Below are 20,701 nucleotides of genomic sequence, written 5' to 3'. Positions count from 1 at the left end.
TTCTTTTAGTGGGAAATGGTTTCCCTGAGTGGATTATACTACGTATATAAAAGTTTTTCATAATAAGAACGGAATTAACATATGAAAGGATTCGGGTACCATAAAGCAGCAGATGTTCTGGCACATAACATAAAGATAATTAGTAGGAGGCGCCAGCCTGGCGCAAGTTGCGCCAGCCTGGCGCAAGTTGCGCCACCCTGACGCAAATTGCGCCAGCTTGGTGCAATAAGCCTAGAGCACCATCCAAAATATTTCTCGTTTGAGCGAGTTATTAAATAAGAGCAATGCAAGAATTTGCGAGTCCGTGAGAACCTCGATCGACGATAATAACTGTTAAAGTATGTCTAACATTTATTGCAAAGAGTTGTGAGAACCTGTGAGAAGTCTTCTTCATAGATCTCTTAGCAAGAAGAAGACGAACAGTCTTCCTGTAGACTGCTTCCTTTTCCTCAAACCATGCCATAAGGAATCATAAGCGCCAGCCAGACGCCTGGCTCTAACTAGAAAATAATTAGTTAATAGATATACCTTAGAGCAAATTATGCTTTCCTACATAGAGCTGGGAAGTTACTCAGTCCCTTGCACTGGAGTGGTCCTTCTCGTTCAAGAAAAAATGGGGGGGGGGTGGGGGGGGGGGATACGGAAGAATTAACCGAGGAAAGAATAATTCCCCTTCCGATATACTCGTATTAGAGGAAAATTGAGAAGAACATCCAACTATGGAAGTACTGTAGAATTATAGGATTCTTACAGCACCTCTTCTTATTTTGATATCGAGATTTCCTGACCAAGGTTGCAAGTAAATAGGCCATAACCAAGGCTCCAGCCAGGCTATTTAAACCAGGCGAATAGGCGCCAACCAGGCACGAGCGCCAGCCAGCGCGAGGCGTCAGCCAGGCGCGAGCGCCAGGCTTTAACAGCGATTAGCGACCAGCCAGGCGCGAGGCGCCAGCCATGCGCGAGGCGCCAGCCAGGCGCGAGGCGTCAGCCAGGCGCGAGCGCTAGCCAGGCGCGAAGCGCCAGCCAGGCGCAAGACCTCAGGATCTCCAATTTCTCAGTATTTGGAGATAGACTTTCCAAGAGTTTCCTCTTTGAGAACTGACACAAGATCAGTTTTTTCCTGACAGGGACACAAGTTGTCGCACAGGCGGCCGTGGCCCTTGTCAGGATTAACTGAAATTGCGGAAGTCTCTAACAAGAATAGACTTCTCATGTCAGGTAATATAGTGGTCGTGTGAGCGACTTCTTTCCTGGCAAGAGGAGTTGGTTTTTGGGAGAAACTCTTTTTGCCAGATCAAACCCTCTACTGATAATTATTCTAGATATCGCACAGGCGAACGTAGTACGTGTCAGGATAAGTGGGTTCTTCTGCTTTATAGACCTTTACATGGTGAAGAGAACTGATATCTTTAGAGGTCTCTCGCTTTCCTCAACCTTATGAGACAAGTGATAGAAAATATATCGGACTCATAAGTTAATCTGGGTGCAGGTTTTAGAAAGACCTTGGCAACCCCTTTTTTATTGCACGTTTTCGGCTAGTCCCTTGAACCATGCAGCCCCTCTTTCTCCTCTTTCATTGTTATTAACAGGATGGTATATTATCCTACTCCTATGTAAACATATAACAAGGGAGACCTTGTAATGTTTTGGTACTGGAAAAGACTCGTAGGAGCTCTCAGTATTGGTGAGAGGCGCTCTTTCAAGTATCTGAACCGTACATTACGGCTGATGTCCTAGGATAGGAATCTTGAAATGATTCTCCTCGATCCTGGATCAGTTAGTAGGAGAATAGGATAATAATAATTTGTTTTGCAGAATAACGATGATAGAATTTTTCCATTCTCTTGTTGCCCAGGCACGAGGACAGGAAGAAAGAATTGAAGAGAGAGGTAGCAATATACGCCATCTTTATGTTATAGAAGGGGAATAAAATTTAGTCTTTTTCCCCTAAAACAAAAGATAAACTCTTTACAAGAATGTAAGACAAAGGGCGTCAAAGAAAGAGAGGATATATGTTATGCCTCATTTTAGACTTAGAGAGGTTGGATTCTCAGAGGTCACGTTCTTCTCACAGCAGGTTTTGGAAGTCTTTTCCAAGACAGTCTGAATATTCTTTCAGCATCTATTTTAAATGGACCTTAACAACCTCTCCACTCTGAGTCTGTCTGCGTGCAGACTGACCAGAAATGGACATGAATGAGAGGATGTTTCAAGGTAAATGACAGTAGTCATGGATAAGATATATAATTACTGCAGATCGTGCTTGAGGGAATGAGGAAACTGTCCTCTTCCGATACCTCTGTGAACCACATAGCAGTTTTTTCTTCCCTTTCAGAGGGAAGAATTACCTTTGTATATATCTGCTATCAAAGAACGCAGTAAAAGGCTATACTCTGTCTCTATAAAGGGAATTGGAGATAGCGGAGCATTAAGATCTTCAGGATCTTACACAATACCTCTATACGACAAGACTTGGAGATCTTATAGTTACAATGGGATCCTATTTGGGCCTCAGATTCCGTGTTCTGACAAGATGGAACTGCTCCTCATCAATGTTTCTCTTGGTACTAATCGACCAAAAGGACGAGTGAGATTTTGGGCTTGGAATCTGGAATCAAATTCTAGAAAGACTCGGCAATGGGTTTCCTGCCAGCATGGTATGTTTGGCAAAAGAACTATAACCTTTTATTCCTGGATCAACGCTTTCAGATAAAGGATTCGTTGTCCAGGCAATGTATTTACGTTGTTATCTACAAATGAAGATAAGGTTTAAACGTTTGCTGACAGAGTCTTTGGAATACGATGAGGGCTCAAAACTACTTCCCAGAAGGTTCGAAGAGATATATTTAAAGAGCTAGAAATCGGGAATCCTCCCAATTTCAGCTCAGAGTCTCCTTAAACTTCCAGGCTCTTTCCCTGCCTTCGTGCAAGGATAGGGAAGATTTTGCAACGAGAGAACTCGTCAACATGGAGGAAGAGTGCTCGTTAGCAACTGAAGTATCAAGTATGATCCTCCTCGGAGGAAGACTGGTCTCTCGGACTATTAGATTTCCTATCGTCTACTGGATGTAGCCGACTAAAATTACCTCCCCTTGTTGCAGAGGCCATAAGCTCAAAGTGAAAGAATTTCTTCCACCCTTTTCCTTTCTCCTGATAAACGATTGTGGATGTTCAGACTTTCGGACAATGTAGCGCCAATCAGGCGCCAATTGCCAAACAGGCGTAAAGACGCCAGAGCAAGACAGTCCAAATAAACACTGTCATTGTCTGATGAGGAGAAGGAGTAGGCCTCCAATCTGGCGCAGATGCGCTAGAGGCGAATAAATTAGGCAAATAAAGTGTCCGAGGTGGACATCGCCAGTTTTCATCGAGACTCTTAACAAGCTCGAATCTCCAGCAAGTGGGGAGAAGTCAGCCAGGCGCGAGGCGCCAGGCAAGCGAAGCACCAGCCAGACGCTAGGCGCCAGCCAGACGCGAGGCGCCAGCCAGGCGCGAGACGCCAGGCAGGCGCGAGACGCCAGGCTGGCGTGAGGCACCAGCCAGGCACTAGGCGCCAGGCAGGCGCGAGGCTCCAGCCAGGCGCGAGGCTCCAGCCAGGCGCGAGGCACCAGTCAGGGGCGAGGCGCCAGGCTCTAGCCAGGCGCGAGTGAGGCGCCAGCCAGGCGTGAGACGCCAGGCAGGCGCGAGGCGCCAGCCAGGCGCAAGCCAGGCTCTGGGCTTCATCCAGAAGAGATCTGTTGCAAAGAAAGCCCTGGTCTTCTTTGGAAGAGTGGAATCACTAAAGCACTTCTTGAGTAACTTGATGTTTCCTTCAAACAGCTAAGAATTAAAAGCGCTTGAAGTGCGAGCTTTTAACAATTCTTGTTCTTTCCATAACAATATGTCGTGAGAGTCATATTAGCTGTAATAACGGGAGATGCAACTCTGTGTTGACTTCTCTTTGCACAAAGGAGATCAAGTGGGCCTATGAGAGATCCTTCTCTCTTTGTTATACGTGTCCACGGATGCGTTGCTGGGATAGGGAGCCGACACTGATCCTTAACTAGTGAATTAAAATTTTTTTTTTTAATTTTAACATAAGTGTATTATTTTCTGGGGTTATTTGAAATGAGTTTGGGGATAGCTCTTTTCAAATTAAGCACAAACCCTCGTGTTAGGATCAGGTGATCGGGATCGGTGTTGTGCTCCTTAAATTATGCCAATAGGCATTGGTGTATTGTCATGTAAGTGGATAAGACCCCATTGACAAATGACCACTAGATTCTGTCAAGTAAGTGGATAAGACCCCATTGACAGATCTACAAGAACTCTTAGCCATAGGTCACATCCTCGCTGAGGCTCTTGAGACGAAGCAGACTACTAGCAATAGCTAGGAAGTCGACCCTTCGTCTAAACACATAGAACCAAAGGTTTTTATTTATTTATTACCTACAACGTATGTTGTTTACCTGTCTATTCAGTAATAGCTGTCTTTTACCCTCCACCAATGGTGTGAATCAGCTATGTATATATCTGACAGGTAAGTTGAATGTATAAAAATGATATTGTTATGATACAATAAAGTTTTATACATACTTACCTGGCAGATATATACAATTAAATGGCCCACCCAGCCTCCCCTCAGGAGACAGCTGGAAGAAAAAATATGATTTTGTACATGAACTTCCCTGCCAGATATATACTTAGCTTTAGTCTCCGACGTTCCGACAGAATTTCAAATCTCGCGGCACACGCGACAGGTAGGTCAGGTGGTCTACCTTACCCGCACCCGCCGCTGGTGGCGGGCGTATGAACCAATCTATCTCTCCAGCCAGATTTTTTTCTGTCGCTGAAGCGATAACAACTGTTGTCGTTTCATTCCGATATATTCTTCATTTCTCGCTTGCCTGGAGATTGATTTGGACAGTTTTGGTGACGTATTCGCTCTATTTTGGCTTGGCATACGCTGATTGGACCGTTATTGACTTTGCGCGGATTTTCCTGTAGAATGTCTGATTTTGATTCCTGTTCCCAAAACTCCGGTTTTGTTTAGAGTATGTTTGACCGATGGATGTAAGGTGAGGTTACCGAAAGCTGCGGTTGACCCTCACACCTTCTGTGTTAAATGTAGGGGGAATGAATGTTCGTTTAGTAACCCGTGTCAAGAGTGTGAGGTTTTGAACGAAGATGAATATAAGGCTCTTTCTTCTTATATTAGGAAACTTGAAAGGGATAGGGTACGTAAAGCTTCTTCAAGGAGTTCGAGCAGGTCGAGAATGAGTGAGAATGAAACTAACATTAATGTAGTTTTAGAACCTTCCTCCCAGGTCTCAGCTCCTGCTCCCCGCACCGAAGCCGTAGATTCGTCTTCGGAGGCGGCGGCCTCAAAAGCTTCCTTGTGTTCTAAGGAAGACAAGAATCTTCGTACTGATCAAGGTAAGAGTGTCAGTGATGATAAGTGCAGTGTACCCAGTGATGTGGAGGGTGCGTCTGACTGGCTCCTTAGTGCCTCCAGGCCTAGACCTCTTCCAGACTCCCAGTTCCAGTGGAGGAGGAAAGTCGAAAGCCGCAGGAGGGCTAGGGAGAGCCCCCACCGGTCAGGCGTCCCCTCGGCAGATCCTGAAGTTCGCTCCCAGGCTGCCTTGGATCGTAAGAAGAAGAATATTCTTCGCCAGTGTTTTTCGTCATCCTCTTCTCCTTCGCCGAAGCGTGGTTGGAGCTCTAAGGAGGCGTCACGCCCGTTGAAGAGGGCTGCGGAGGCTCCCTTCAGTACGTTAGCGTCCAACTCAGAAGACTTTTCTGATGTAGCTTCCTTGCAAGCAAAGAAGCCTAGGAGAATCAGTGATCGCCCTCCTTCTCCCGCTCCTCGCGCTGAGCTTGCTTCGGAAGAAGATCCTGGGGACTCTCCTTCTCGAGTGCTAGCGGGCCTACAAGCTAGATCACAGCCTTGGCGGACTCCTTGGCATCGAGATCGCGTAGAAGGAAGGATTTGTCTCTCCCTATCAAGAGATCGAGGCGCGTTTCGTCGGAAGAGCGCTCTCCTTGTAATCGGCGATCTCCTTCTTTTGAGGATACTTCTACACATCGTAACATTTCACGAGAGGAACACCACTCCCGCTCGGAGGTGTCGAGACGCCATTCGACGGATAGGCGCTCCTTGGACTATGAAGATATTTCCCCAGATCGGATTCCTGCCTCGGGTAGACGCTCAGCCCCTTCTGTTTCTCCTTCTTCTAGAGTTCGGGCAAGAAGAGAGAGTCGCTCAGGTCATAGAAGACTTATTTCGTCGTCTCCGTCTCATCTTTCTTCTCCTCGCCTTCTCAGAGAACCTAGGGAATGCCCTTCTGAAAGTAGGCGCACTTCTCCTTCCGACTACTGTCGTCGGGCATCGGATAACGTGACTGGTAGGCGCTCATCGCATGGAGTTCGCTCCTCCCCTGTAAGACATCAAGAGTCTAGTAGGAGCCCTGCTCCTGGTAAGCGTCCTTCTTTTAGTAGCTGTTCTCCTGGAGAAAGACGCCTTGATCCTCGTTTGCTTCGTTCTCCTAGTAGGCGCTCTTGCGGTTCTCGAGACTCCCTACTCCTGATCGGTCTCCTCTTGCTAGAAGTCAGGAACCGCCTCAAGCGCCCTGCTTCTGTTAGGCGCTCGGAGCCTTACAGATGTTCTCCCTTGGTAAGGACTAAGATCTCGCCGAACGCCTGTTCCGTTTAAGCGCTCGGAGCATAGCAGCGCCGCTCTCCGCTTCGTAGGCATCAAGAGCCTCTCAAGCGCCCTGCTCCTGAAAGGGCGCCCTATTTTTAGCAACGTTTCGCCGCTTGGTAGGCGCCAGGATTCCCCTAAGCGCCCTGTGACAGATAGGCGGCCTCGGCGCCTGGTAGCCGCTCTGCCTCATGATCGGCGCCAGGATTTTAGTAGGCGCTCTCCCTCTCGTAGTTTCCCTAGGGATAGACGTGTCTTTCTAGGGAAAGGAGTCCTTCCTCTTTTGCTGTTAAGAGTTTGTCTGCATTTAGGAAGGAATGCGAGTTTAGACAAGAAATTTCGGATAAGCGTCCTTCTTTACGATTCGTCGTTCTCCTGTACGCCTCTCTACTTTGGAATCTTCTCCTCATTCAAGACGTTTGTCTCCTTTATCGCACTGTACCCCAGCTAGGAAATCATCTAAGGATTCTCATAAGGATCCTCATCCCCGTTCTCCTCTTCAAGAAGACCAGGAAGCCTCTGAGGAAGAAACTAATACATCGGCAACAGTTTCTTCGTACAAGAAGCTCACAGAGCTTCTCCTTCAGGAGTTCGGAGAGTCTTTGAGCCCTACTGCTCCTCCTTCTCCACATCGTTGTTCTCCACAGCGAAAGCAACGAAAGGATCTTCGTTGTGGTGAGAATGAAAACCGAACTCTTTTCTATGAAGAAAGCGCTCAAGAGTTTCGAGTTCATGGATGCGTACTAAAGAAGAAGCGGGGACAAAACTATGTTTGCCTTCCCTCCGTCGAAGCTTTCAGGACGGACAGGATTTTGGTATGAGACAGGAGAACCCTTGGAACTGGGCCTTCCGTCTTCAGCTGACGCAGATTTTTCGGCACTAGTAGACGCCACTAGAAGATCAGCTTTGAATTCGGCCAAAACTACGTGGGCAATGAATGAAATAGATCACATTCTAAAAGGCATTTTTAGAGTCTTGGAAGTTTTCAACTTTCTCGATTGTCCCTCGAGTCCTAGCAAGAAAACTCAAGGACCGGACACGTTTTCTCCGGAGATTTGAATTGTGTCTTATCCTGTATGGATAAATCGGTGAGGGATGGGGCCAGCGAAATAGCTTCACTGTTTGGAGCAGGGGTCTTGAAGAAAAGATCAGTATTTTGCTCATTTTTAACAAAGTCTGTCTCACATTGCTCAGAGATCGTCGTTGCTTTTTTGCCCCTCTCTCTACGCAGCTGTTTCCTAAACACCTGGTTCAAGACATTTCGAAGGCTCTCTCTGCCAAAGCTACGCAGGACCTTCTATGCGCAGTCTGCAAGGAAGCCGCGCCCTACCTTATTCCAGACTAAGACGTAAGAAAGCTAAGCCGACCTCTCAGGAAACCCTTTCGAGGGGCTTCTACCTCTAGATCCTCTTCGTTCAGAGGTCGGAAACCAAATAGAAGAGGGAGGACTTTACGAAGTCAATCAAACCTCCCAAGTAAGACTCAAGTCCTTCAGACAACTGTAGGCGCCAGGCTTTTGCCACGTTTGCAGAAGTCTGGGCACCATAACGACGCCAGATGCCTCGGACCCTGTCCAATTTTTTGAGGAAGGGCTGATTCTCATCCCGTTCTCTTCGAGTCCTCCCTTGACGAATACCCCGAGGGATTGACGGCCAGATACAGGACCCCATCATGAATCAAGCCCTCCGACTAGCGTAGATCAGATGCTGGATAAGGAGGCGATCGAACTAGTGGCAGATCATCTTTCGGCAGGCTTTTACAACCGCCTGTTCCTAGTTCCGAAATCCTCAGGGGGATGGAGACCGGTGTTGGATGTAAGCGCCCTGAACTTCTTCGTCGAAAGAAGAAGTTCACGATGGAGACCACTGCCTCGGTGTTAGCAGCACTCCGTCCAGGGGACTGGATGTGTCCTTGGACTTACAGGACGCTTACGTTTCCACCCCGTACCAATCCATCCTTCCTCGAGGAAGTTTCTAAGATTCATGATGGGGGAAGAATCTTCCAATTCAGGGCCCAGCCCTGTTTTGGCCTCTCCACCACGGCCCCCCAAGTCTTTACGGCCATCATGAGGAATGTGGCACAATGGCTTCACCTAGAAGGGGTGAGGATTTCGCTCTATCTCGACGATTGGCTTATAAGGGCCAGTTCCAGAGATCTTTGTCTGAAGGACTTGAAGAAACCCTGGATTTGACTTATTCCTTAGGACTTCTGGTCAATCTGCAGAAGTCAAGTCTGATTCCCGCTCAGAGTGCGTTTATCTGGGGATCCAGATGAACTCTCTGAGTTTTCGGGGGGGGCTTTTCCGTCACAGGAGAGGATAGCCCGGGGACTCGAAAAGTCAACAATCTCAAATAGAGGGAAAGAAGTATGCACAGTGAGGGAGTGGATGAGTCTGCTGGGGACGCTCTCCTCACTGGAGCAATTTGTTTCCCTAGGAAGGTTGCACCTGAGACCGCTCCAATTCTTTCTTCATCGGAATTGGAGTCGTCCTTCTCAGGATTTGAAGTTCTCCCTGTCAATTTCTCTTCAAATCAAGAAGGAGTTAGCATGGTGGGCGGATCCCAACAAGTTCTCGCAGGGACTGCCTCTTCAATCCCAGAACCCCGCCTGGTGTTGTTCTCCGATGCGTCGGAAACAGGTTGGGGGGCGACTCTGGGAACCAAGGAGGTGTCAGGAACCTGGGTGGGGGACCAGTCGTCCTGGCACATCAACAGGAAACGAACTAATAGCCGTGTGGCTTGCTCTGAAGGAGTTCGAGTCAGATGTGACAGGAGCAGTTGTGCAAATAAACTCGGACAACACCACGGCTCTGGCATACATCAGGAAACAGGGGGGACGCATTCCTTCTCTCTGTACGAAACAGCAAGAGATCTTCTTCTGTGGACACAAGAGAAAGGGGGATAAAACTTCTCACACCGAATTCGTACAGGGAGAAAGGAATGTAAGGGCAGATCTCCTCAGCAGGAAAGATCAGGTCTTTCCACCCACAGAGTGGACTCTGCACCAAGATGTTTGCCAGAGCCTTTGGAAGTTGTGGGGCAGGCCTCTCTTAGACCTGTTTGCAACTTCAAAGAACAAAAGACTGGATCTGTATTGCTCGCCCATCTCGGATCCAGGAGCAATAGGGATAGACGCTCTCCTACTCGATTGGAAAGGACTCGATGTATACGCGTTTCCCCCCTTCAAGATTCTGGGGTTGACTTTAAAAAAGTTCGCAGAGTCAGATTCCGCGAGGATGACTTTGATAGCTCCCTTTTGGCCAGCACAAGATTGGTTCACAGAGGTGCTGGAATGGCTAGTGGATTTTCCAAGATCGCTTCCTCTAAGGAGCGATCTACTCAGACAGCCCCACTTCGACAGGTACCACAAAAACCTCCCCGCTCTCAGTCTGACTGGCTTCAGACTGTCCAGAAACTGGTCAGAGCGAAAGGCTTTTCGTCAGCAGCTGCTAAGGCAATCGCTAGAGCGAGGAGGTCTTCCACCTTACGAGTGTACCAGTCGAAGTGGGATGTCTTCAGAAGATGGTGCAAGAGGAATAACGTTTCCTCTTCCAGTACCTCTGTGAATCAAATTGCAGACTTCTTTTTATTCTTAAGACAAGAATGTGGCTTAGTCGTTTCGACGATTAAAGGCTATCGTAGTATGTTGGCGAATGTCTTCAGGCACAGGGGCCTCAACTTATCGGAAGATAAGGACCTACAGGACCTTATTAGGTCTTTTGATACAACGAAAATGCAGTCTCCTAAGACACCTAGCTGGAATTTGGATGTAGTCCTTCAATTCCTTGGGTCCTCTAGGTTTGAACCCCCTAATTCAGCCTCATTCAGAGACCTTACCAGGAAGACTCTGTTTTTGATGGCTCTAGCTTCCGCCAGAAGAGTGAGTGAGCTTCAGGCGATTGATGGTAATGTGGGTTTTAAGGAGGACTCTCTCATTTGCTCTTTCCTTCCTGGTTTTCTTGCAAAGAATGAGAACCCATCAAGTCCATGGCCCAAGAACTTCGAGATTCGTGGGTTATCTTCGGGGGTTTGGTAGGAGAAGAACCTGAGAGAACTCTTTGCCCAGTGAGAATGGTGAAATACTACCTTAGAAGAAAGAGCAACTGAAAGCCAACCGAGAGGTCCTGTGTGTTCAGTAAAAGAGCCTACTCGTCCATTGTCGAAGAACGCATTGTCCTTCTTCTTGAGAAGCCTCATCAAAGAAGCACACGGGTCCTGCAGAGAAGAACATCTTAGGCTTCTTAAAGTGAAAGCACACGAAGTAAGAGCCATAGCAACTTCTCTTGTTTCTTTCAACAAGAATATGTCCGTGCGAAATCTGATGGAGACAACATTCTGGAGATGTCAGTCAGTGTTCGCGAACCACTACTTACGTGATGTGAGAATCACTTACGAAAAATGCTTCGCCTTGGGCCCGTACGTATCTGCGGATTCAGTGCTGGGGCAGGGAGCTGGAACTCATCCTGTTTTTTAGTAGTATAAATTTTTCCCCCTTGTATTTGTTGTTGTTGGTTTGCCTTAAAGAGGATGCATGAAGCATCTCTTTAGGTCGTAATACTAATCTTTAGTAGTTTGGTTAGGTGGTCTGATGAGTGTGGCTCCTTGCAGTAGTAGTGGTTAGGACCTGTTAAGATAGGGACGAACTCCCTTTAAGAGGATCCGACTTGGATTCTACCACACAAAGGGATCATATATCCCAGTGGTAGATCCGAGAGTCTTTCAGCATCAGGTCACGTCCTAGCTGTAGCTCTCCAGGCAACGCAGACTCAGAGACAGTATCAATGAAGTCTTCTGCCTGAACAGGTAAGAACCAAGGTTATTTATATCCTACAACATCAGTTGTTTCTTATCTCTCCTTATTACTTTAGCTGTCTCTTACCCTCCACCAAGGGTGCCAATCAGCTAAGTATATATCTGGCAGGGAAGTTCATGTACAAAAATGATATTGTTAAACTACAATAAAGTTTTGTACATACTTACCTGGCAGATATATACGTCTAATGGCCCAGCCTCCCCTCAGGAGACAGGTGAAAGAAAAAAAAATCTGGCTGGAGAGATAGATTGGTTCATACGCCCGCCACCCAGCGGCGGGTAAGGTAGACCACCTGACCTACCTGTCGCGTGTGCCGCGAGATTTGAAATTCTGTCGGAACGTCGGAGACTAAAGCTAAGTATATATCTGCCAGGTAAGTATGTACAAAACTTTATTGTAGTTTAACAATATCATATTAGAAAACGGGTATGGTTCCTATTCCCGCCACCCAGCGGCGGGGAGGTAGATCACCTGACCTACCTGCCGCGTGTGCCGCGAAATTCGAATTTCTGTCGGACGACGGAGTAATAGCTATGTATATATCTGCCAGGTAAGTATGTATAAAACTTTATTGTATCATAACAATATCATTTTTGTGTCCTTTCTTCCCTGAAAGTGGGCAGAGCCAGTTATCTACATACACCAAAAACAAAAGAATCGCTACTGCAATTTTCAAATTTTATAGCTGCCGGTACTTGTTAAAAATTGTTAGCTATGTAAGGCTTGGTAAGTATACGTATATAAAATGTCATTTTATTATAAAAATATAATTTTTAATATATTTATCACAATCAGTGTCTTTCTGTTGAGTTTACAAACTTGGGCATCACTGAGCAAGTCAGGAAAAAATTTTTTGCTAGTTGTTTTAGATTTTGCTTATTTTCCATTTTACATGTTCAAACATTTTCAAACTAGGCATGAGTTGTGAGAGTTAGGACATACAAGATGTGGGGGATGAGTTGCCTGTGGAGTCTTTTTACTTCTGATGCTGATAACAAACTCCGTTCACAATTCATTTAGCTCTCATCTATGTACTTTTATTAATGTTATGTAATACATTTTTTTTAGCATGAAACTGGATTAAAGATTAAAAATTTATTTAACTTGTAATAATTCAAGATATATTTTCCCTTTTATCATGCATGATAGAATACATATTGCACTTTAGAATATTTCTGATTTTGTGATCTTACATAAAGTATTTTCATATTTTACAGAACTGATGTTCTTGTTATGGGAGCAAAGGGAAAAGACCTATCAACAATTATGAAACTGTGTCATGAATGGTTGCAGCAGTACTTTAGAGATCCTAAGCTGATTTCTCAAATTCTAAGACCAGATATTTGTGCTCTCAAACAGGAAAAAAAGGGTATGTAGCAGAGTGTTGAATGAGAGATTTAGTCTTTGGTAAATGGTTTCAGTAGATTTTCATTTTTTTGAATGAAGTCAGAAGGATGCTAAACAATACAAGAAAAGAGGAAGTAAAGCTTGAAAGAACAGAGATGAGAATGCTGAGGTGGATTATGGGAATATCACTGCTTGAGAGATTGGAAAATGATGAAATAAGAAGAAGAAGAGGCTTTTTAAAGTTTTCAGAGGTGATAAGAGAGTCATGATTGAGATGGAATGGGCGCGTGTTAAGGATGGATGATGAGGAGGGAGTGAAGAGGGGCTTGGGAAGAACTTGTTAGAGGAAGAAGATTGAGGGGGAGACGGAGAATCAGATGGCGAGATAAAGTGAAGGAACATTTGGAGAGAAGTGGTATGGTGGAGGATGATGGTTTTGATAGAAGGCTGTGGAGAAGGCACATCTGGTAACCAACCCCTTAATGCAGGGATAACGATGGGAAAGAAGATACATATATATTATCTACAATATGTACATTATATGTATGTGTGTACTCATGATTACGTATAAATGAATATGCTCTGCATTATGTCATTTGCTGAATTATCATCCTTATGCAGTGCAAGTAAATCGTCAAATTATTTTATGATCATTCGAGTCGGTTACGTGCTCGACTGCCGATCTCAGGGTCTGGGTTTGATTCCCCGCTCTGCCAACTAGTAAACGTGTATCTCGAACCGTGCAGATTCCATGTTGTTGCAATGGGAAACTTTGCCCATGCAGATGCCGCAGTGGTTAACCAATCCACACGCTTGTGGGTGACCATCCCTGTGCTTTGTCATTGACTTTTCATTTGTGCAGATGCAACCACCATGTGTGAACAGGGTCTTAGTCTGGATGACGGAAAAGATCTGAAGGAAGGAATGAGAGGAATGAAGGCTCCACAAGACAAATGAGGAGGCTGTAAGAATTGTTTTTCAATAGAAGTATGTGTTAGAATATGAAGATGAAAGAGCTTCTGGTTTGTTGTAAAATTGGGTCTGAAACAAGGGTATATTAAGTCTTTATGGCTGTGCAGTGTCTTTATTGATGGAGTGAGGCATGAAATCTTGAGGAAAAACACTAGTACATAGTTACAAAATTGTGGGATAATTAATGGTGTGTGGAGTGGCAGATGACTCAGTAATGAATGGGAGTACTGAAGAGAAAGTGCAAAGACTAGTGAAAGAGGAGAATTGAGAGCAAGATTAGGGTTTTAAGGATAAAGAAACTAGGAAGATGGAGCAATGAATGTTGATTAATAATTATAACAGAGAGAGAAGGGGTAAGTCAGAGAATGGGTGAAACTAAGCATGTTGCAGTTATCTAAGTTGAGAATATAAGAAGGGATTGTAGCTAGAGCTAATCCCATTGTAACAGTGAAGTGTGAATTAAAGAAGATGATGAGATGAGCTATTTGTATAAGGTGTTGAGATGGGCTGTTTGTATAGTATGTACTGTATGTGCGGCATAAGATCTGACAGGGTGAAAAATTTAGATATGGATGAGAAGGATGGATCAGAGTGATTTGAAATGTTCTAGTTTTGTGGAAGGAGTAAAGATTGATAGGATAATGAAGAGTATTCAACTCAAGTATTAGGAGGGGGGCAAGGAGTACATAGGGGGTGGAATAGGCAGTGGAAAGGAAGGGTCTTAAAGAACCCAAGTGCATAAGGGTACTTTCAGATAGTTAATGGTATGGAATTTTTTGGATATACTAGTGTTCACCCATTTTTCAGCAATTAATGTAAGAATGTGGCAAAAATCATTGTCCTGTTTCTTTTAATGTGGGGCCAACCCCTTAAACAGAGTGCCCCGGTGGCACGTGGTTGGTATGGTGCTGGCGCCCCAACTCGGTGGTCGCGGGTTTGATTCTCGGCCATTCCATTAAGGAGCGAGAGATGTGTATTTCTGGTGATAAAAGTTCACTCTCGATGTGGTTCGGAAGTCACGTAAAGCCGTTGGTCCCGTTAAATCCCTTTTTTACACATTATGGAAATGGAAATATAATAAGGCTTCCAATTTAATTTTGTAAATGTGTTTTAAGTAGTAATTTGAAATCTTTGTCCTGTTTAGAGGAATTTTTGAGTGATAATTTACATTTTTTCAGGGTTTCGTGCTCAAGTTTGGCAGATACTTGCAGATACAGTAGGACCTGGAGAGGTGATTACTTATGGTGCTTTAGCATCAAAACTTAATAATCCTGGTATGATGTTCTGAGATTTTTAGATATTTCCAGTACATATTTTTTTTTAAGCTGTTCATCCAATAGGGATTGAGTTTCCGTTGAGTTTCAGTTACGTATCCACCAACTTTCTGTCGTGGAATTTGTTACAGTACTGTACATACTTCTTGAAAATTTATCTTATCAGTTAAAAAGAGATGTTGATGTTCATATCTGGGTACATGTCAAAAACTACACATTCAATGCCAGATTGTGATTGACATAACAATATTGGATGAAATGGTTATTGATATTAATGCTTCTCTGGTAAAACTGTTTTAAGAAAATTAGAAAGTGGATTACATTGACAGCTTTTATTGTGTGTATATCAAGATGAGGATAAGGGAGGACTTATTGTTGTTCATACATGAACAAACCTTCAGTCTTAACAAAAGGATAATTTCTAGCGCCTAGCTGGATCCGGTTAAATCACAGATGGAAGCAAGGAATCTTGATATACGCGATATACGTGTGCGTATATCGGGTAAAGAGTGGTCAAGGACCATGCATCTACACCACCGCGTCAGTCTTTTCTTAACTGCCTGGGCAAGAGATCATAACATTGACCCCTCTCGGCCTTTACCCGGTTCATTGCCTGTTTCGATTGTGTTTAGTGTGTGTGTGTGTGTGCTGTTATTATGGCTTCTGCTCCATCTCGGCCTCATCATTGTGTGTGCCCCGGAACTGTAGGTTCTCCGTGTTCTAGTTTTTGGCTTCAGCTGCGACCCCCCCACATCACTTGCAGTAGGTGTCGCTCTATGTTTATACATTAACGAATCCTTGTACGGAATGCCATGCTTGGCCTAAAGAGCAGTGGAAGTTGTTTTATAGCAAGAGGGAGCATCGTAGGATTTCTTCTTTCCCCTTCATGAGGGTTTTTTCGTCTCTTCTTCCTGGTGCTTCGTCTCCTGCTCCGATCACACCCCATAGTAGACTTGTGCCTTTGTCCTCTTCATTTTCTTCCATTAATTTGTTGTTGGAAGTATTGGGAGGCCCTCAGGCTGATTTTTGTATGTCGCCCCTCCTTCTTCGGGAGTTAATTTGATTCCAGAGAGGGAGGATGCTTTTTCATCATTGTCTTCTTTGTTTTCACATAAGTGACTTACCGAACAGTTACATAGCTTATAGCTTCTTACCTACGGCAGTCGAAATTCAAATTGTTGGCGCCAGCGGCATTGCTATCTTAAGTATAGGTGATACAAGACCCACCCACATCCGGGAACCCTGGGTACTGCTAGCCTTCTACCGTCAATTTTCGTTTCTGCCGCTCACGGGGTAACACCTGTGAGATTTTCGCTGCAGTCTCCTGCGTCGCCATTTTGGATTTTGGTTTTTGTTTGGTGATGTACAAGTTTTTGGTTTTTTCTTGCCAGTTAGCTATCTCTATTCAGTTTTTTCGTCATTATTGCTAATTATGTCAGATTCTAGTTCATCTGCTGTAAGGTTTTGCAGCGCTGGCTGCAAAACAAGATTAGCTAAGTTATGTCACGATCCGCACTCTAAGTGCACTAAATGCAGAGGACAAAATTGTAATGGTATGGATGTGACATGTGATGAATGTAAAGAATTGGATGAACAGGGATGGAAGGCGGTTAGATCGCATGCTGAGAAAATGGAGAAAGATAGGAAGAGGAAGGCAGCTCTTAGGGCTAGTAGTAAGAATAGGTTAGAAACTACTCCTGTTCCTTCGGAGACAAATAAGTCTTCTCTTGCCTCTCCTTTATTAGAGAATATTTCTCCAATTAATAGTCCTCCTACTTCTCCTTTGATTACCCCTGTTCAAGTTGCCCATGTTTCCGAACCCAACACCATTGCCTTGCTTGAGTCTAAGATGGATAAAAAGTTCGAAGTGTTAGCTGAATCAGTTATGAAGTTAGGAATGTCTTTTAAAGCTTTCGTAGATAGTACAGTGAAATCTAGTGCAGTGCAAAGTGTTAATGTTGCGCCTGAGGAGGCGGTTGTCTGTTCCCCCTCGACTCCCAGACGAAGGTCACTGTCCCGCTCCCCCGCAACCGGGAGAAGACATACCGGAGGTCGTAAGGAGTCTGGGGGAGTTTGCCCGCGGTCAGCCTTCGACTCCGTCGACTCGCGGGTGTCGTCCAAAAAGATGTGGAAAGGTGTTAGTGTTTGTGATTCTCGTCTGTCTTCTGATTCGGAAGTGCAATCGCCAGTGCGCAAAAGGCGAGGTGATTTGGTGTCTCGACCGTTAAAAAGACATTCGATTCTTGCGGGTGATTCGTCACCGACTCCTGTTAAGAAGTCTAAGAGGCATTGGAGTCCTCAACCTTCGTGTAGTTTTGCTCCGGATGTGATATTTAGTGAATCTCCTCTGCAGTCGCATTTTTCGGCTAAAAGCAATGGCTCTCGGACTAAACTTTGTGATAATTCACGATCGCTCGACTCTCCCAAGCGAGTCTCGGTCGCAGTTTCGGCTCGGTCGCCTCATTCGACTCCGTATTACTGTCCAGAGAAGCGTATTCGCTCGTCTTTGTTCGACTCCCCTCGCCGTGAGTCGATAGGAATTTCGACTGGTTGTTCGCCTGTGTCGACTCGTGGTGAGGAGACTTCACCTGTTAGAAAGAATCGTTCTTCGACTGAAAGACCATCGACTTCTACAGTGTTAGACGATTCTACCTTAGCTCCATTTAAGAAGCATTTCCAGGATCTTATGAGTTTGTTGAAATCCTCCACCGGGGTAGAACATAAGCCTGATTTCGACTCTGCTTCCGTGCAGTCTGAAGAGGAAGCTTTGGATCAAGATGACAAGATTTGTCGGCTTATTCGAGTCTTCTTAAATTTTTCCTGTCCACTTATCCAGATTACTTTGAACCTGCTTCTCCGTCTTCACCGCCTTCAATGTTCGTTAAAGATAGGAAGACAGCGTATTCGTGTCTACCTAAACTGGTTCTTTCTCAGTCCTCGAAGCAGGCCCTTAAGGAGTCAACAGAGTGGCTTTCTAAGAAGAGGGAAACAGGTAAGGCTTCGTTTGCTTTCCCACCTTCTAAGCTTCAGAGTAAAGCGTATCGCTTCTACGCAACTGGAGAAGTTCCTTCTTTGGGAGTGTCTGCCTCCTCCCAGGGAGACTTCTCCGTTTAGTGGACTCACACCGAAGAGCAGCTTTTTCGTCAGCTAAAATTTTGTTTTCTTCTTCAGAGCTGGACCATTTGGTGAAGAATATTTTTAAAGTATTTGAGGTATTTAGTTTTTTGGACTGGACTATTGCCTCTTTAGCTCGCAAGATTGAAGACTGTCAGTCTTTAGAAGAAGATTTTGCCACAGACTGGTTAGGAGTTCTGTCCTGTGCGGATAAGGCTGTTAGAGATGGTTCAGGAGAATTAGCAGCCCTTTTCACAATGGAGTGATGAAGAAGAGAGAAAGGTGGTGTTCTTTCGTGTCTAAAGGAGTCACTAATAACCAGAAGTCGGCTCTCATGTTTTGCTCCTCTCTGTAAATCTCATCTTTTCCCTGAAGAAACCATTCAACAAATTCTATCGGATTTAGAAAAGAAATCTACTAATGATCTCCTTCTTCAGTCTTCCAGACGTCCGAAAGAGCCTACTCCGACAGGAGCTAAGTCTTCTCCTCTTCAGAAGCATCCCTTTCGAGGGAATAAACCTAAGTGGCAACGACCCAGGACTAATTTGCGTCCACAGTACAAGTCCTCAAAGAAACCTCCCCCCAAACCTTCGGACAAGTGAAAAGCCGTTCCTTCACGTGCAAGTAGGGGCAAGACTCCATCTTTTTTGGGAAGAATGGAGTCGAAGAGGTGCAGAGCAATGGGTAGTTCAAGTTCTTCGAGAGGGATACTCGATTCCTTTTGTTTTAGATCCTCCTCTCTCCGATACACCAATCAGCTTAACAGCATATTCTCCAGGATCAGAGAGAGCTTTGGCTTTAGCAGCAGAGGTCAATGCACTCATCAAGAAGGGAGCAATAGAGGAAGTCCTCGACAGTTCTCAGGATTCTACAACAGACTCTTTGTAGTTCCCAAAGCCTCGGGAGGTTGGAGGCCAGTGCTAGATGTAAGCGCATTGAACCTTTTTGTGCTGAAGACAAAGTTCAATATGGAAACAAATCATTCTGTGATGTCGGCACTTCGCCCAGACGATTGGATGGTGTCCCTGGACATGAAGGACGCCTACTTTCATGTCCCGATTCACCAGAGTTCAAAGAAGTTCCTGAGATTTGTGTTCGAAGGGAGGACGTATCAATTCAGAGCCCTTTGTTTCGGCCTTCGACGGCCCCTCAAGTATTTACTCGTGTTCTTGCTCCATTGGGGAAATGGCTGCATATGTTGGGCATAAATGCAGCATTTTACCTGGACGACTGGCTTCTCAGATCGGGTTCGAGGACACAGTGCGTGAAGGATTTACGGAAGACACTGTCATTAGCGAGTCAATTGGGAATTCTCATCAACCTGGAGAAGTCTCAATTAGTGCCGTCCCAGAAGATCCCCTATTTGGGGATGATTCTGGACTCTCAGACTTTTCGGGTTTTTCTGTCCCCGAAAAGAATAGAATCTTGCCTCAAAAAAGTGAGCCAATTCCTGAATCGTCAGTCCTCCTCCGCCTTGGAATGGATGAGTCTTCTAGGGACGTTATCATCAGTAGAGACGTTTGTAAAGTTGGGTCGTCTTCACATGAGATCTCTTCAGTTTTATATCAAAGCGAGTTGGTGTCGGAAGTCTCAACCAGACACGTATTCGTTCCCAGTGTCGGAAGAGATCAAGAACGACTTGAGATGGTGGATGTCAAGGGAAAGATTGCAAGAGGGTCTCTCCCTGACATTAAGGAACCCAGACGTAGAATTATACTCCGACGCATCGGACAGAGGTTGGGGAGCTCTCCTAGGGACCAAAAAGATCTCAGGATTATGGTCAGAGAAAGAGAGGTTGAATCACATCAACATGAAGGAGTTGAAGGCGATTTGGTTCGGTCTGCAAGCATTCGCTCCTTTGGTCGTGGGAAAGAGAGTGGCAGTATACTCCGACAACACCACCGCTCTATCTTATATCAGGAATCAGGGAGGAACCCATTCATTCTCCCTCAACAAAGTCGCAGAAGATCTCCTTCTCTGGTCTCAAGATCGGGATATTTCCCCCGTTCCGAGGTTTGTACAGGGGAAGTTAAATGTACTGGCAGACGAACTCAGTCGAGTAAACCAAGTTCTTCCCACGGAGTGGACATTGCAAGACAAAATTTGTCAGGAACTGTGGAAACTTTGGGGAAGACCTTCAGTGGATCTGTTTGCCACGTCGAGGAACAATCGACTTCCGATCTTTTGTTCCCCAGTTCCAGATCCTCTTGCTTGGAAGACCGACGCAATGCTTCAGGATTGGACGGGTCTAGACGTTTACGCCTTTCCCCCATTTGGAATGATCAGAGAGGTGTTGAACAAGTTCCTCTCACATCAAAATGTGTCAATGACGTTGGTAGCACCATTCTGGCCCAGGAAAGAGTGGTTTCCAGACCTTCTCAAGTTGGTTATAGACATCCCAGACTTCTTCCTCAGTATCCTCGGCTACTCAAACAGCCCCACTTCGACAGGTATCATCAGAATTTGTCCGCTCTGTCACTGACAGGGTTCAGACTGTCCGGAA

General features: G+C 45.3%; 1 protein-coding gene across 7 annotated transcripts in view; it reads left to right on the top strand.

Annotated features, from left to right (window-relative positions):
- LOC135220974 (methylated-DNA--protein-cysteine methyltransferase-like) overlaps positions 1-20,701 on the top strand; it is a 60,109-nt gene that overhangs the window by 24,194 nt on the left and 15,214 nt on the right. For all 7 annotated transcript variants that reach the window (XM_064258657.1, XM_064258655.1, XM_064258661.1 and 4 more), the window contains 2 exons: positions 12,709-12,860; positions 14,989-15,084. In XM_064258657.1, the coding sequence (XP_064114727.1) occupies positions 12,709-12,860; positions 14,989-15,084 (248 nt within the window). The remainder of the gene's footprint in view (positions 1-12,708; positions 12,861-14,988; positions 15,085-20,701) is intronic.

This window comes from Macrobrachium nipponense, chromosome 2, assembly GCF_015104395.2.
Source record: "Macrobrachium nipponense isolate FS-2020 chromosome 2, ASM1510439v2, whole genome shotgun sequence".
In the NCBI taxonomy this organism is placed as follows: domain Eukaryota; kingdom Metazoa; phylum Arthropoda; class Malacostraca; order Decapoda; family Palaemonidae; genus Macrobrachium; species Macrobrachium nipponense.
The sequence above is the reverse complement of the archived record's forward strand: the minus strand, read 5'-3'. Positions and strand labels throughout refer to the sequence as shown.